Source organism: Crocuta crocuta, unplaced genomic scaffold (assembly GCF_008692635.1).
Source record: "Crocuta crocuta isolate KB4526 unplaced genomic scaffold, BGI_CrCroc_1.0 scaffold374, whole genome shotgun sequence".
Taxonomy (NCBI): Eukaryota; Metazoa; Chordata; class Mammalia; order Carnivora; family Hyaenidae; genus Crocuta; species Crocuta crocuta.
Genome location: NW_027532613.1, coordinates 997,066 through 1,014,335, shown reverse-complemented (window position 1 = coordinate 1,014,335; position 17,270 = coordinate 997,066). Strand labels below are relative to the sequence as shown.

The window sequence follows — 17,270 nt, the reverse complement described above, 5'->3', positions numbered from 1 at the left end:
AGGAAGCTCACCGCCCCTCCTCCCCCCGCCCCGCCCCTGCCAGCTGGGCCGATGGTGGGTAAAGGGCAGTTTGGGGCTGCTCACATGTCGACCGTGCCTTTGTNGCGGCCTGAACGGTGAGTGAGAACAGCCTCCCACAGGCGGCCAAGCCAGTCCTCCGCAGATCACACCATCTTTTTGTTAAAAGAGAGAGCTTGAAATGAAGAAGGCGGAATGAACTGTTAAGACACGAAATCCCAAAATAAGAGACAGGTGGAGCAGCCAACACAGGGAAGTGGGTGGGGGTGGTGGGTGAAGGGGGGAGGGGCCGCCGGCTGGCCCGCCGCTGCATCCGTGCACCTGCACAAATCGCTGAGTCCGCGTGCTGCCCGGGGCACCTGGCCCACCTGTCCGCTGAGAGGGGAGAAGAGAGCAAGGGCAGGGAGTGTGAGCGGAGGAGGGAGAGAGAGAGAGACAGAGAGAGCGAGAGCGAGCAGTTCCGAGCCCCGGCTGGCAGCATTTCCCAGCACCTGCTGCCCGCGTTCGCGTCGCTGCGCCCGACCCTGGGGAGGAAGCCGGCCCACGCCCGGGGCGTCCGTCCGTAAGAAGTCCAGAATGAGATGAAAAGGGTCACTTGGTAACATTAATTTTTTTTATTAAGAAGACAGATATTTTATAGTACTTCTTTTTTTTTCTTTTTTTTTTGTAAAAATGGTATACATGAACCAATACAAAATGCGAATGGGAACATATGGATATGAAATTTCTTACACCATAACATCGTTCATGTACACCTTGAAAACAGAACTGGCCTAAAGGGAAAAATAATACGTCGGTGTGACTAAAGAACAAGCTTATTTGGCATCAATGATACATCCTTCATTATTTTATATTCCTTTAAAAAACACAAAAAACAAGTTTGTTCTTTCTTCACTCTAAAAAAAGTGATCAACCTGTACAAAGGAATACTCAACAATACATTTCAAACAGTGCACTGTATACTTAAGAAAAAATACATAAACCAATATACAACTAAAATCCATACTTTCCTGTTTTTGCTTTATTATTATTATTATTTTTTTCCAATGCGTGGGGCCTACACTTTGCAATCTACCTGAGACGGAAAAACACCAGTCGAAACACATGAACCTGAGACATGTCAACATTGTAAGCCATAAAGTTACATCAGGAACACTGCACTACTGTACACTTTTCAAAACAAAGATGGAAGGTCCCAAAAATGAGATGCCAATTTGGTGAGCAATGGTAGGTTTTTTTTTTTCCCCCTAAAAAGAACAACTGAAAAAAACCTTTCAACAACATGCTAAATGGTTCCCACCCTTTGATGCAGTTACACTATGGTCAGAATGGGCACTAAAGGGCTCGGAATAGAGCTGCACGGTTATAAAATTCGTTGAAAAAGGGATGTTCGTTGTGGCTTTTTGTCTTGGTTAAGTGCCTAGGGATGGTGGGGGGGGGAGGGAAACAAAATGCTGCTCAGATATGAATTTTCTTTTACATACCAGTCCGTTCCCAAAAGGCCCCCATATTGCAATGGTTCTATCAAAGGTTAAAAATAAAGACAAGAAAAATAAACACACTCTCAAATAACAAAGAGTTGATACTTTTTTCCCCCTTAAATAAATCAGCGTTAAGTTTTTCCACATAATGTAACAATAGTAAAAATGCACCTTTCNTACATAAGGACTGTTTTCTGGAGTCTGGAGCCTTACCAACACATATGGTAAGAGTTTAGTTTGTGTCCTTTGGGACTACTTCTAGATTTCCTAGACGTTTCAGTGAAAATCCCCACATTTCTTTAAAAAAAATGTAAATGGCAACTTGACTCCTCTACCTTTTCCCAAGGCTCCCCATCTAAGATATGTTCAAGGTAACTTATTTTAGTAGCTAAGCACTATGGCTGCCATCATGCGAAGACCAGTAATTTTTTGGCAGATGGTTCTTAAGGCTGAGGAAAGAGGCCAAGGCTAGTGTATGAAAGGTAAAAAGATAAAAACACTCACATTTGAGTTTTGATTAAGTAACTGAAAATCCCTACATGCTGTTTTTCCACCTCTGCTCTGACCTTTCGAGAACTAGATCGACAGCAGACCAGTGTGAGAATAATACCGGCCCTTCTGTACCTCCTGCCTTTGTCAAGCCAAATCTGAAGGAATGAAAGTTTCACATGGATTCGAGTTGGAAATCCCAGCATGACAAATATCTGTAATATACAGTACATGCGGGCCACATCCTACTGCCTTTCTAACTAAGCACAAAGGAAAAAAAATCAAAAACAACAACAACAACAAAAACCAAACCCTGTCCCATCCAGTCATTCACACACCACGCGGACTTGCTTTTTCCCTACAAATTGGTGAGAAGTATGGCCGATTGGGAAAGGTGGATGGAATCGTCTGGAACAGAAATAACCAGAGCAGGACTATCGCTCCCCCCCTTCCCCTCCTGTGGCAACTCAAATTTGTCCATTTCTATAAAAGGAACAGACCTCACCTGCCAGGTCTGTTTAGGGCATTGATAAAGGAGGAGCCCCCTTCCGCCCCAAACCTTTCCGGACGGTGCGGGGTCTCTATGCTGAGCCGTCTACAGATACAGAATTAAAGACAGATTCGATCTCATTGTGACACACCTCACTTGCAGGTAACCCTGTACAGTAATGTAGTTCCACAGCAAACAGAACATTTTCTGAATCACAGTCTATGTTTCTAGTCTTCACTGCTCTACGTATTTGAAACATGGGTAGCAGCAAAGAGTCCTCATTGTTTGTTCACCCAAATCTTTACGACAACAGAGTAAGAATGCATTATGGACACACTAAATTCTGAACTATGAAATCTAAACTGTGCTGGTTCTCCTTTCGTGAAACTGAATCTTGAACAGAAAGCCGTTACTTCAGAAAATAAACCAAAAAAGGAAAGGAAAAAAACAACGAAATAAGGGGAAACAAGATTCTAAGGAATCCCAGCAGGCAAATTCCAAAATGGGAGATTTGGGGCCAAAAAAAAAAAGAAATCCCCAATTTTTTGGGTAAAATAAATGCACACAAAGGGGGGAAAAAAAAAAGAAACCGCAGGAAAAAAAAATTAAAAAAAGGAACACGACGAACAAACAAAAAAACAAGGCACAAAATTTTCTGCAGTCTACCCAAACGAAATCCAAGCATCCAAGTTTGACTTGGTAGAAGAAATAAAAATTAAAAAAGAAACCAACCAATCAACAACAAAAAAAGAGGTGTCAAACAGCAGAGTGTACTTTCAAAGAACATCGTTTTTTTTTTTTCTTTTTTACACAGCAAATCCCAAGCCTTCCCAGTCTCGCACCTTTCCACCCATTCGTAAAAAAACACACGAATTCCTGGCACGTTCCGATATCACTGTCTCTTTATCATCTAAATAGGGCCAGTTGGACACCTCATGGAAACAAAAAGGCTGATCTAGATGAAGTACTCTTTCTTTTCTTCAGAGTTGTTCTGTCCTCCTTCAGCATTGATTATAGCTGTGTCTGCGTCTGCTGCGTCATCGGCTCCTTTGGCTTCATGAGTGAAGTATGTACCTGAAAGATGAAGGGGTAAAGCACCGTGACTGTCTGATGGCCTCTGTGTAAAGTGGTACAGAGATGGCAACTTGCTTTATGGCCATCATCAGCCGAAGTGGTGTGCAGGCAGCAGAGGGAAGAAACAATTGGAAGAAGAGAGCGAGGTGGATGAGACAAATGGGGATCCGGGGGTTCCAAAGGCACCACTCCAACTGAGCCGCTGCGATATAATTCAGCAAATGAGACATTAGAGCAGTGATTATGACCAGAGAATGTCAGCAGAAGAAGACGTGAGTGGGAGCTAGAAATGCAGAGAGCCGCTGACTAGCATAAACAGTGAAGGCCAGGACCAGTGACCGGCAATGTGCACGCACATGGTTAAAGACCAAAGCAAGGAAGAGCAATTAGCCAATTAATGAATGAGGGCCCTGACGATGTTCTACTGTCGTCTCAAATCGTTTGTTTGCGCCCCCGTCTCCGGGCTGCCCGAGTCACGGCTGCCCGTCCGTCAGGGAGGCCGCGCCGGGCCGTGTACAGGCATGTCTGACCGGCTCCTGCCCCCACCCCCACCTCGGAGCGAGGGGTCCAGATCCACAGATCACTTGATATTACAACAGCAGGTGTGCTCGAGGCCCGGGGACTGTCTCGAGGGACAAGTGATTCCCGCCGGTGGTGTGACTCTAGCCTGGACCCGGATTCATGGATTCGCTAATTGGCACGGCCACTTTATAATGACAACACATAGAACGTTCCCAAGTTGGAGACACTCTCATCGGCAGGTCCCCACCCTTTTGGAGAAAGCTAATGGAGAGAGACAAGAACTGCAGCTCAGCGTGACGTCTAGGTGGAGCTTATGCTGCCTACCAGAACCAAACACGGCCCTTCCTCCCGTTATATGGCCCCCAAGATTCTTAAAGGAAAAAACAAATGGCTGATTCGTTTTGTTGTACTTTCAGGTTTTCGTGAGTGACGACTGTGAGCAGGAGGGCGGTCAGACGTTCCCCCCTAGAGCCTTCCTTCCTCCGCACGGGCTGCCCTTCCCCACCTCGTTCTCCACAGCTGCTGAGCAGACTCGGCCCCACTCTCTGGCCTTACCCTCCTGGCTCTACCAAGCTCAACACCAAGAGGCTGGGTGTTCTCGGCCCAGCGGGCTGCCTCCTGGGCATGGGCCGAAGTATGCACAGCGCCCGGGGTCCCCAGATGGTTTATGCTGGAGATGGGCGTTGTGGGTCCCAGAGGTGGTTTCAAGCACCGTGGACCTCCACTGCGGTGCTCAAGGAATCTTCCCCAAACCCCAATCCTGTGCTCACTATGCAAGCGCCTGGAGCTGATGCTATAGGGAAGCCCCGCACACTCACTGCACAGCGCTTGAGAAAAACAACAGAGGAAGACAAGGGCCGACAGAGAAAGGGAAGAATAAATTACCAAGCGCGGGGAAGAGGGTCGGAGCAGCATGGGGCACAGAGGAGGAGCGTTGGAAGAGATGATTGCCCATCCAGGCTGCACAGTTGATAAGTGTGATGATTAATGGCAATTTAAATCAATTGCACCGGTAATTTAAAAAAATACATATTTATGTGGCTTTTAAGGCACATCTAACCAAGGAAGGATTCTAGCCGCTGTGACCAGCTTACCCTAAGTCTGGGGCCAGGGGGGTGCAGAGTCCCGTCCACCTGCTGCCCAGAAAGCAGAAGGTTATGGGCCCGTTCTTTGTGCGTTTGTCATTTGGGGGTTCACACCACACCTGGCCCGCCAGCCCCTATTTTACAATTTTTGCTCTAGCCCCAATTACGGATTGCAGAATAACAAATCTAGAAAGCTTTTAGAGAAAATCCAAATCAAGACGTGCCACTCATCAACTCTCAGAGTCCTAATCAGCAGCTGCTAAGATTTCTGTTTTTTTTTTTTTTTCTCCTTTCTTTTTTCCTCTCTCTCTTAGTTTCAGGAATCGAAGAGGCAACGTGGCCACATCATCCAAACTGCCTATCAAGGAAAACCTTGTCGAGTCCCCAGAGGCAGGGGCTGCGGTGACGGGAGGCCTCCTGCCTGCCAAAGCACCTTGCTTACCTTTATGTCTGGCAAAGTAGCGCCCCAGAATGATAAGCAAGCACAGCATGGCGAACACCACCACGGCCACGACCCCGCCGATCACGGCATGATCCACCGCTCTGATGGCGCCTTCTTCGCCCGCTCGCGAATCTGCCGGAATCAGAAAAGGAAGAGGGATGTAGAGCTCATTACAAGACACCAGCAGCCCTGGCCGTGCTGCCTCCAGGTAAGAGGTCACCGGCCCCTACACTGGAGGAGGCAGAGAGACCATCCAGCTGGACCAAGTCACACCAAGGGAACAGACTGGCCTGTCCGGTGCCAAACTGATCTGTGCTCCCCACAGGGCAATGTCACTGTAAGCGGCAGAGCAGCGCTAATGCGCGTGGAACACACTTAGGGGCCGGGGAGAGAAGCAAAAGGCTGTCCAAGTTCCGGCCTGGTCTCAGCACTCGCTCTCTCTGTGTCCGGCTGCAGATCCTAGTAAGGAGGTGACCTCGCTATTTGTGGGTGATCGGAAGGGCACCTTCGGGCTGCAACAGGAGCTGCTGAGGGGAGGCTGGGGTAGCTTTCCGCAGCTGCCCAGTGACTTGCTCCCTGCTGGGCCCAGGCCACGCGCGGCTCTGAAGCCACAGCTGCCTGGAGATAAAACCAGGCTCGTAAGACTAAAGACAAGTGACAGGCTTGCTATATTTAGGATGTATGAGGGGGTAAGCCTCAATCTAAAACCTAAAATCCTATTTCAAAAAAAGACAGCCAGGAATAATTGTCCATTGCCACAGACGGGTTTTATTTTATTTATTTAACACTTCACGATGCAATTAATTTTCCTTTATAAGCATCACTCCCTCAGGATGCCTTCTTGCGACTGAGAACGACATGTTTGGCTGGGGAACAACTCCGAAATGAACCCAGAATGAGCTATGGCGATGCGGAATGGATGTATGGCAGTGTAAACAATTTTAATTTAGGAATGTGGCTACATCACCCCTTGCTGAAACCCTAATGGCACCCGAGATTTATAAATGTAGTAAAAAACAATTATTCTCCCGTTGATTAATACATTAACATTTTGGAGTGGAAGCTAAACCATTGTCTTTTTTTTTATTGAGTCGAGTACGACACCTCCATTAAAATGATTTACTGGCTGTACCTTACAATTTAAGCACAGCAGCAACAGAAACGGTAAAAATCTTTTAACTTTACATGATTTGTGAAGTCATATGTGAAGGATTTACCATTTAAATCTTTCAGTACAAGAAGCACATGGCCTATAAATCTGTCCCCCTTGCAGCTGCCGGACGCCCGAGAGAAATGCATTTCACCAGGAAGACGGAGAGTGCAAATTCAAGTCAATTTTTAAGAAAGATTTATCTCTGTCTCTCTCCAAAGAACAGAGCAAATCTCTGAAGCCTCCACCTCTAATAATATTTGAAGTTTATCGATCAAGTGTACAGATCCGTGACAGCTAAAGGTAATGGTGCTCTTTTGAGCCGAAACCTGATACAACGCTTTCAGCAGGAGGGCATGATTTACACTTTCTATCGATATTTCCAATTCTGCTCTGAGATTAAGTACTGAAGGATGTGGGGAAAGGACTCGTGACTGAGGGTTCCACGAGAAATGCTTTAATTAAAAGAGTTTAAATTTTAAAAAAATGAACTATTTAAAGTGTTCCATTAAGTTACCTTCCGAAGGACTACAAAAAACCCCCCAAAACCCAGCCCAAACAGAAATGCCAAATCAGAGGCGGCAGCAGCAGGTCGCCCAGGACAACAGGATGATGGGAGTTTAATTGGAGAAGGGAGATGGGTTGGAGGCAGAGTGCACTACAGCCAATTAGCCCGTTCCGTGATGTGCGAGCCCCTCCAGCAACCTGTCTAATAAGCTCGACTTGAAACGTGGTGGAGAGGAATTGCCCTCCTCGGCCAAAAGTGTTGCCTACTGTGGATGCAACAGCCTCTGTGTCTTGAAAGTCATTTCAATGAGGCAGAACTTGGCCACGGAAACTTTTTCTCTTAATTTAGAGACACACAGAGCTTGTCGAAGGGGAGCGCTCCCCACCTGAGATGCCCCTCGACACAGGGTACCTGCTGGGGGGATACAGCGCTTCACACCCCAGAGACCCTCTCGCCCACCTGCACAGACTCAGAATCGCTGATGGGAAGATGAGAGTCGGGAGTTGTGTTTTCCTTAGTGAGCTGTCAAAATGGGGGATCATGTGAGCGAAAATGAACGGACCTCCATTTGCCGTGAGCTTCACACCTATTGAAGAATAAAGGGTCTTTCAACTAATTCCACAGGCCTTAGAATTGGGTGAGGAAAACAAAGGATAGTAGCTATCGAGGAGAGGGGAGAGTTAGGGGTTAAGAGGTAAAGAGAGGCCCTGTCCTGGGGAGACTGAGAGTGGAGGGAAACTTCGAGAAACTGTACCGGGCACAGACATAAATAACCCATTTAGGAGAAGGCACTCTCATGTCCACTGTTAAAAGACCGCCTCCTCCGGCCCTAGGCACAGGAACATTCTAGAAGCCAGAGAGACAGGGAGAGAAGCTCTGTGATGGAGAAAAACAAAAAAACCTCACGGGAGGTATCTGTGGGATTAATTTCATTTGGTCTTTGCTGCCCACGAACTTAGAGCTAAATGCGCTCGGGGCTGCCTTTTCCTCCCTGCACTTTGCCCACATTTGGTACCTGTGTTTTGGCGATTTTGCCTACCCTCAAGGACATACATATTTTACCGATACTTATTTATAAAGGTAATTTCTCCAGCTATCTCCCGATACTCACTTGATAAGGAAGTTTACTACCACCAGTTAATCACCAAGACATTTTTCCTGCCTTCAATTACTGCAGACGGACACAGAAGGTAACTGATGTTTAATTTACAGGGAATATTGAGGTTTGTGAGCTCCTCACCGCCTCTTTCAACCCCACCCCACCCCACCCCGGCTTCACCGGCACTTGTCATGACTAGGCGTCCTCCATAAAGAGCGGAGCCCTTTCCCTCCNTTTCAGTGTGTGGGGTGGGAGGGAGGGTTTTCATAGTGCTGTCGATTGGCCCGAGGTGGTGGGGGAAGAGGGGGAAGGCTGGTTACCTTCTACCAGGGCCGGACTGCCCACACCTGTGTGCCGGTGCCTCACTCAAGGCCAGGAGCAAGGGCACAAGATGTTACACAGAGAGGCAGCGGGCAAATGGAGGGGGAGGGGATGTCTGGAGCAGACAGGGAGTATCAGCCACCAACAGGATCATGGCTCTGACAAAGTCCGCCGGCCGCCCGGCCTTTCCTGTCCTGCCCCCGAAGGAAGAGCTCTGGCTAGTGCTTGAGAAACGACTTCCCAGTGGCACACTTGGGAAACTATCTGTCACCATCATCCAAAGACCCTGCTCCTCTTGGTGCAGATCTTTTCACTCTGGTTCTATGAGCTTTCTTAGGGGGGAGGCGGCATCTCCAGATTTGTGGTTCCTTTTCTGAATCAGACAGAGAAGGAAACTAAAGAGCCAGACACCACAGCCGCCTCCAGCTCCCACACTGGAAAGGAAACGTGGGTGTGGAAAGCTCTTATAAACATGCCCAGTCCTCAGGCGAACGGACATGTCTTGGGTTTAGAAAGTAATGCTTTCCTGTTCTTTTAAGAAATGAAGCAACAGGTGCCACTAAGAGCGCTCGTATCTCCGGGACTAAGCCTTGTCCACACCATCCTGCAGGAGAAGCCATGCTCCTGCCTGCTGTATGCTGCAGGCATCAAGGTTATTCCAGCCCTGAACTGAGGGTGTTTGGGGGACGAAGGTCACCCCAGTCCTTTCACGTATGAGGTCAAGTAACTTAGGCCGAGTCGTCCCGTAGCTCTGGATTTTAGGTACGCTTTGTCAACGCGGGGCTGAGAAGAGGTCATGCGGGCTCACTCTTTCCTGCCTGTACTGTCCCCTCCTGCAGCCCCGTCTATGGCTCTAAGTGTGACATGAGTCTCTTTAAGGACAGATCAATCATGAGCTGTTTAGTATTCGTGAGTTGGCTTTTCTTTTGGCAAAAAGCTGGAGTGACTTGGCTCCAGGTGAGAGTTTACAAGTCGCTTGCAGAATGTTAAGTTGGCCACTACTGCTTGGGTCATAGCGACGGCCACCCTGGGCTCGCATTAGCATCTTAGAAACGCGAGGACAAAAACATTTCAAAGAAAGTCCCAAGAGTGATGCCCCAAAGCACTCGGTTTTCTTTCTTTTTTAGCGCTCGGTTTTCTTTACCTTGGGCCAGGTGACCTGGCCCACTCCATTCCTCATGGGCAACATGAAGGGGGCGGCTTGAAAGGCAGCGGTTCCCGAGGGGCTGCCGAGAAAAGTGACTGCCAGCGAGGAACTTCAGTGCCCCCCACCCCCCACCCTCCAGGGGACTCCTTTTTCTCCACTTGCTTTCCTTCCTTAAAGTATTTGCCAGAGCCGTCCTTAACGCAGCGCTCCGGCATCACGCCGCCTGTGCTAAAACAGGGCTCTGTGACACGGCTCGGTTTCGATGGCTACTTCGCCACCTGGCATGGGACGCCTCACAGAAGCTGCAGAACGAATGCCTTCATCGTGGATCCGTGATAAGTCTAGAAGGCTCCGGATTCACGGGCAGCCAGGGAATGGCCAGTACGTCCTAAACAAGCTCCTGGCAAACACGGGCTCTAACAGAGAGGTCGTCACTGAGCAGAATGCTCGTTGCAGCAGCAGCGACAGGAAGACACCAAGCTTCCTACCTCTGAGGAGCTGAAGTCCGATCCAGTTAAAACGTAACACACAGGACCTATGGCAGGGGACGGCCACAGGATGTTGGCGTGACCTTCACATTTCGTACCGTCCCTGGCTCCGGCTGGCTGGCACATTTAACATCTTGGGGAGAATGGACTCCTCCTCCTCAATGCATGGATTTATTTGTGCCCATAGGTTACACACTACCTTAGGTCTCACCTTAAAAACTAATATTTAAAATACGGAGGAGGTTCTGATGATGCTGATCTTCCTACTTCTACTGGATAATTCCTATGTTCGAACTCCCGTTTCCCTATCTAAACAATGACTGGGAAAAAAAGTTAGGAATCTTGACTTTTTGCAACAGTTCCGTTATGTGATTGAGTTAGAGACTTTTTCCTGGGCTGAGGTCTTCCCGGACAAGTCAGTTTAAGTAAAAACTCTTTGAATCGTATTTATAATGGAAATGCCGCCTCCAGCTTCCTGGGACCCTAGGGATTAGATTAGTCTCCGTCAGAGGCCTCTTCATGAGCACCATGGCATGTGCTACTTAGCTACTTCCTGCTAGGAAGAAAGAAGAAAAACAAAAACAAAAAGAAAACAAAAAAAAGCCTGATGGCGGATTTTCCACATCTACGGCAAAACCAAAATCTGACCTCAAAGACAAAACCAAAGCAAAGGCAGCCAAACCCTGGTGCCTTCTGACAAAATGGAGCCGCTCAATCCCATCACCTACTGTAGCTCTCTTCATGGCAACAAATATAAGCGTGCATTTGAAAGAGCACAACTTTATTACTGAAGGGGAACAAACTGAATGGCATGCGCTGACAAAATGCCACATTATTTGCTAATCCTAATATGTTATTCTTCCTTAAGATTTGCTTTCCTCAGCACCAATTCAATTATAGATGCTACAAATCCTTCTGACATTTAATTCCCTCTTGTCAGAGAGTAGTAAATGTATACAGTACATGCACAGCTTTCCCATTAAGATGTTAATATATATTGGAGCACACTAGCCTCTATGCAACATAACCTTTCTTTTCGGTCTTCTTGGAAAGCAGAAGGGAAGAAATAAATGTAAAGCAAGAAAATCGAGAAGATCCCATATAGCATCCCAGGCAGCCAGTACTTCCCTTCACCAGCATTTAATTCTAGCACTGTAACGCCAGTTATGCTAACATTTCAGAGGAACCGTGTGAAGCTACTTAAAGGAAAATTGTGGTCTGCGTCCTCCCGTCACCCAAAGCTCAGTATGCATTCATGTAAGTTAGAAGTACTGCTTCTGGGCTTTGGCTGTACATCGTGACTACCCAGTGATCTGGACTCAGGCTCTCCTAGGTTGTCACTGCCTAGATGATCCTCCGGGAACAGACCCAAGCAGGAGACGCAGAAGAGTGAGGATCTCATCTCCTGCACAGCCCACTAGAGAGTGTGCTGGACCCGCTTTCGGGTCTGGGGTACAAGTGGGGCTCCGTTACTTGTCTCTGTGATTTCAGACAGGTCGATCAGCCACTCTGAGCCAAGGAGCACAACCAGACACTTCACGGGGCCGTTCTGAGAGGCCGGTGTATTGCCGAATATGAAAGTGCCTCTCTGGGCCAGGGCTTGGCATATCATAGGTACTCAGCGAGTGTCTGTCAGATTTAAATCCACTATATTAAAGCCCAAGGAGAGCATTATCACAGTTCTTTTAGTACTTACTACTGACTCAAGGCGAATACTTATCAAGGCTTTGGGGGAAGGGCTGTCCATACACTCAGCACTGCTCTCAAATGGTAAGATGCTCCATAAACATTTGCTGAGTTGACCAAGCCTTCTTCCATTTTTGCAGAATGGTGCACAGTGTGACTGATGGCCTCGCTGCCCTGTGTGGTCAAGGCTGAAGGCTACCTGAGTCAGGTCATGATTCAGGTGTACTATCTGAGTATGAGGATTTTAAATATTTATTGTCAGCTAAATAGGAGAACAAGTATTTTTTAGGTCGGTATTTTTCCTATCTCAAGTAACTTGATTTCGTTAATTTACCCAACACTAGAAATGCCTTAACGAACAGGAGGGGATCCTCCCCAAACATTCAGTGTCCCCAGAGACCAAGAGGCACTCTCAGGAGTCCGCCCGGCTCATCTCATGATAAAGACTTAAAAGTATGAGTGCCTTTTCCATTTTAAGCAACGGGAAGGCACAGAGAATGAAACCAGAGTTTTCCTTATGAGAGTATACATCCAATAAAGAGGACAGTCATAAAGTATTTCCAAACATACATTTCCCACTAGAATCTCTCTCGGGAGAAAGATGCCTCTGTGGATCTCAGGCATTTGGGGGGTGTGAGGAGGATGGGTTAATGAATATGGTGAAGTCACCCCAAAGCAGTGTCCAACCTGTAGAACTGGAATTCACATTTCGTGTTGTAAGCTGGCGACCTGCTAGTTTGAGGAATGTTTCTATTTGGTGGCCTCCTTCCTCCCCATGAGGGAAACAGTAGCATGTTGGATTATGGGAAGATCAGCAATCTGATGACCTTCAAATTCACATTGTGGGAAAGCCATGGACAAGGTGCCATGGACCCAATATGACTTTAGTCTACTGCCTTATATTAAAGAGAATTTTAATATTAAGGAACTCTACATGTTTTAACCTTCGTGTCCCAAAACTTCCCTATGGCCTAGATCATCATCTCAGTGGGAAACTGATCCCATAATTTTGGACACTCAGTGGGACAACGGGCACCCAAATCATCTGAGTTAAGGACTTCTTTGAAGGACAAAGGACATGACTTGATGCTGGAAGAGATCTTTCCAGGTCACTCAGCATATGGTTCTACCCCTGAGGGGCTCCAGAGAGTCCGACTTTTCCCTCCTCATTCCCTGGACCCTTGCATTAAACTGAAAGGGGTCCAAGAGGGGTCCAAGCATTGTCAAGAAGATGCCTGCAAGGGAAGGGTGGATTTCACAGGGGAAGGAGAACTGTTCTAAAACCAAAGTCTCCATTTCCTGCAGAGGCCAGAAGACCTATTTGTTCAAATTCTGACCCTGTCTCTTGAGTAAATCACTTAACCTCGGGAGCTCTTGTCTTCCTCCTTTACCAACTGAGACAAACAAACCTTCCTTAACAATTCTCCTAGGATTCTCCTGAAAACCCTCCCATGGCTGGCTCACTCTCTCTGTCTCAATGGCCTTCTGTGGTGAGCTTGTGTTCTGAGCTAGCCTCCATCTCTTCCTAGCCCCAGTAACTCACTTCCAGGGTACCCACAGCACGTGTCACTGTTCACCACCATCTTGTGCTTTGAGCCTGGCTGCCCCACTGGGAGGGAGCTGAAAGATCAGGGGCCCTGTGCTGTGGGGTCCCTAGCGGCTCCGGCTCCTGGGTGGTCTTGTTCACCACTGCATGCCTGGTTGCCCACCCAGAGCCTGGCTGACGGAGAGGCTCGAGCAGTTGTGCTGAATGAAGAGCGAGTGAGATATGTGGAAGTTTTCTAAGCTGGAAAGAACTGTATAAACACAAGCTAAATACTAAATCTTAGATTCATGGGGCCATACCTCGAATCAGCCCAGCTGGTTTTTCTTTATCATATCATTATTGCTAGTCTACCACCGAAATGAGATAGCCTGTTTGCCAAATCTGGGCCATACCTTAGGTGGGGGCAAGGAGGGAAAGATCGCCCCCCTCCCCATGTTATGTCTGTTGAGTTTTTCACCCCCATTCCAAGCAAGTTCAGCCAACTTTGAGGACACTCAGAATGACCAGATGGTCCTATATCCTATCCCAGAACCGATCATCTGGATTCAAGGCCTTTATGTGCTTCCATTACCTAAATTCAGACTATATTTTGAGCCCATGTTTCCTTCAGAATTCGTTTAGGGGACTCTCACCTAGAGTCTTCCATAATGCCTGGCACAGATTATCAGGGCCATTTAGAGTCTTCCCTCCACCCATACTTTCTACCAATTGTGAGGGAGATGTGGGATTTTTCTAGATCACTTTCTCATTTGCAGGGCAAGAGCTGAAATCATGTTTTAGGGAAGCATGACAGCTCTGGAATTTCTTGTCGGGGCCTCTGCTTCAAAAGCAGAAGACTGATGGACTGCTCTGATAGGGCCAGAGGGCCATTCTCTGGCACACCATGTATTTACCAATGCACTCCACTAAACAGTCCCCAAAGGCCCTTCCAGTGCTGAAAGGAGGCAGGCCGTGCCGACATTTTTTAAAACTTTTAAAATAAAATAGAAGGATAAATATGCTTAAAGCTATTCTATTCCACATGGGTGGCAATAACCACCAGCTGTCACCAGGAAACGGCAGATGTAATTGATAAAACAATTCAAAACTCTTGTGGATCCATCGTCAATAAAGTTAACACCCAAGAAGTAAACGAAAGGGTTCAAAGTGGGTCTGGATAAGCTCCCCAGGTCTGCCAATAATTAAATCACTGAACTACACACGAGCATAATTTTTTAATGCAGATTAAAGAGGAGGATCAGCTGGGCAACTTGCTTTGCTGGGTGAGGATGGAGCACCATATGTTGCTTATGAAATTGTCATTAGCTGAGGTAGCAGTGGTGAATGGGGGAGGTGGGCAGAAGACACACCATCATTATTTCCAAGGAAATGCGGGATATAGCATTTATCCATAATAAGGCAAGGATGAAATTTCTACCCAGATGGAACAGGGGATGGATGGTAAGATTATTCATTACCACAGTTTAGCATTAAATGCACAACACCTACTCTCATTTATTGATGGACTGTTTAAGACGGGTGTTAACCTGTTTGTCTTGTATTATAATTGAATTCAGTCTCTAGGCTACAGAAATTTGAGAAGTTCATCCTTTCTCAATCAATATGCTCCCCTTCAGTGACCCATTTCAAGACAGCTTCATAAAAAATAATGTATTTTGTTTTAATAAATTTAAACACAATGACAGCTGCTCAATTTTTATTGGTTGTTTTTTTTTTTTTCTCCCCCTTCAGATGTCTCTTTGCTGCCGAGGGAAGCCAAGCTCAGAATCAATAGTCATTGATTAATCAGCATCCCCTTTGAACAAAGGTGCTAATCAGTTTTTGATTAGTTCATCAAACCAGATGCAAAGGCAGCCCAGGCCCGGCCTGATAGATCATCAGTGTTCTACATGACTTACGGCTCCTGAACAGTGCAGTGTTCCTGGAGGGGGCGGGGGCACATAATTACTAATTTAACCAAATTATTAGGAGCACATACAGTTGTTGGCTTATTGCTTCGGACTCGGGGGTGATTGATAGAACTATAGCAAGGCCGCATCTGACTTGGTGCAGAGCTGACAGAGACCCAGAGTGTTTCCTTAATTGATGATGCTTGGGTAGATGGCGGATTTAGTCCCAGTTTTCCTAAAGAGAAGAAAAATTACTTCTGCATATTTCAGTGACTCTCATCTGGCTAATAAGCCAAGAAGGATCAGGCCCATGAGGACTCAGTCCTTTCTTAGGGTCCTTGTGAAGTCCCACTCGCCAGGGCCATTGTGTCAGAGAGCGGTTTTATTTAGGGTCAGGACATGAACTGAAAGCGCATTGCTTACGACCAGCCTTACGTTCTGTGCAAGGAGAAGGACTTAGCTCTGAAAATCGGGGGAATGTTTTTGCAGCTTCTCTAAATATACTACCAATAAGAGGCAAAAATGAAACACTCTCTTGATGGGTTGGCTATCTTTCTAATCTCCTAGTTATTTATCTGAATTCATTGGGATTTGGCACTTATTTATCCAACAAGTATCAATCGAGCACCTACTACATGACAGGCATACAGCAGTGAACAAAACCAATATGGCCTCCTGAAACTCGCTGTAGAAAAACCCAACAGCGAAGCTCACACTGGGACATGGTACATAGAAAATTAAAGGCATCCTCCTTTTTTTACGTTTCACAGAAGCACACAGGAGGTGATAAATCTGCATTTTGAAAGGCTAGGTGGCTCTATCTTATTTTCTCATGGGGGGAAACCTGTCGTCAAGGACTGGAGCCACCTTAACAACCAACTATTCAAGGGTGCTCAAGTGAAATCTCTTCAGGAAGGGGAAACATGGACCCTCCCTTCCAAAGGCTGGAGTAAGGATCCACACTCCTACATCCTGGTTCCTCTATCACACTAATGAGGAACGGCCCTTCCTTGTTGATTTATTAAGAATTGACTGATCAAAATGTTTAAGAAGCTGTAGCTGGTCGGCAGTGAAGTCCCAGAGCATCATGGCAGCTTATNTTATAGGATATGCTTCTTATTCTGGATTAGTAACACCTAAATCCTGGAATCAAGCATGAAACCTACTTTTGCAAGAGCTCAGTGTGCTGTGAAAAAGGTCTGAGGTGGATAATTAGTTTACATCATGGTGTGTGACAAAACAATTGCCCCTTTCCTCCCTGCCCCCCTCTGTGCTTCTAAGATAACTATGATGTGGCTTTTCTAGTCTATTCTACAGAAGCAGATGGTCAACATGAGCTTTTTCTTTTTTAAATAAAGATCTTCTCTCATAATCCAACATCCTGAAACTGCTTTGTGAATTTCCAAAAAATTCCTCTGGAACCATTATACATCTAGAACATAAACAATTATTTTAAGCCACTGAATGCAGAGTGGTTTCAGTGCGATCCCCGAGATGACCTGACCTCCTTAACATTAACGCCGTCACTTCCCATCTGAAATAGACATGCCACTAGCACAGGGAAGAGAGGAGCGTGGGGAGGAAGAAAGCGTTCATAAGAATTTGTTTGCCTTCCGTCTCAAAATCCACAATTGCTAAGTAAGTGCTCAGGAAACCAAATAGGCATTTGGCAGGCGTGGACAGAGCGCCCACAGGTTGGACACCGCAGCGCCTTACCTAGTGACTAGCCCTTACCTGAGAGGTCCTCACTGTCCAGCTCTTCTGCGGAATTGGGCAACTGAGTGAGGCCTTACAAGTAAAAACAAATCGTTTTTCTTTCCATTCCTCAAGGGACA

The 17,270-nt window shown here is 46.7% G+C and overlaps 1 protein-coding gene across 4 annotated transcripts in view; it reads right to left on the bottom strand.

Moving 5' to 3' along the window:
• Nucleotides 1-2,339: 2,339 nt before the first annotated feature.
• Nucleotides 2,340-17,270, bottom strand: part of CADM1 (cell adhesion molecule 1) — a 325,608-nt gene continuing 310,677 nt past the window's right edge. For 2 of the 4 annotated variants that reach the window (XM_077780500.1, XM_077780502.1), the window contains 2 exons: nt 5,602-5,733; nt 2,340-3,552 (listed from right to left, as the gene is read on the bottom strand). In XM_077780500.1, coding sequence (XP_077636626.1) covers nt 3,434-3,552; nt 5,602-5,733 — 251 coding nt within the window. In that variant the 3' untranslated portion in view covers nt 2,340-3,433. Of the gene's footprint in view, nt 3,553-5,601; nt 5,734-15,425; nt 15,671-17,169; nt 17,224-17,270 lie in introns of those variants that run through there. The other 2 variants (XM_077780499.1, XM_077780501.1) reach the window with 2 other exon arrangements.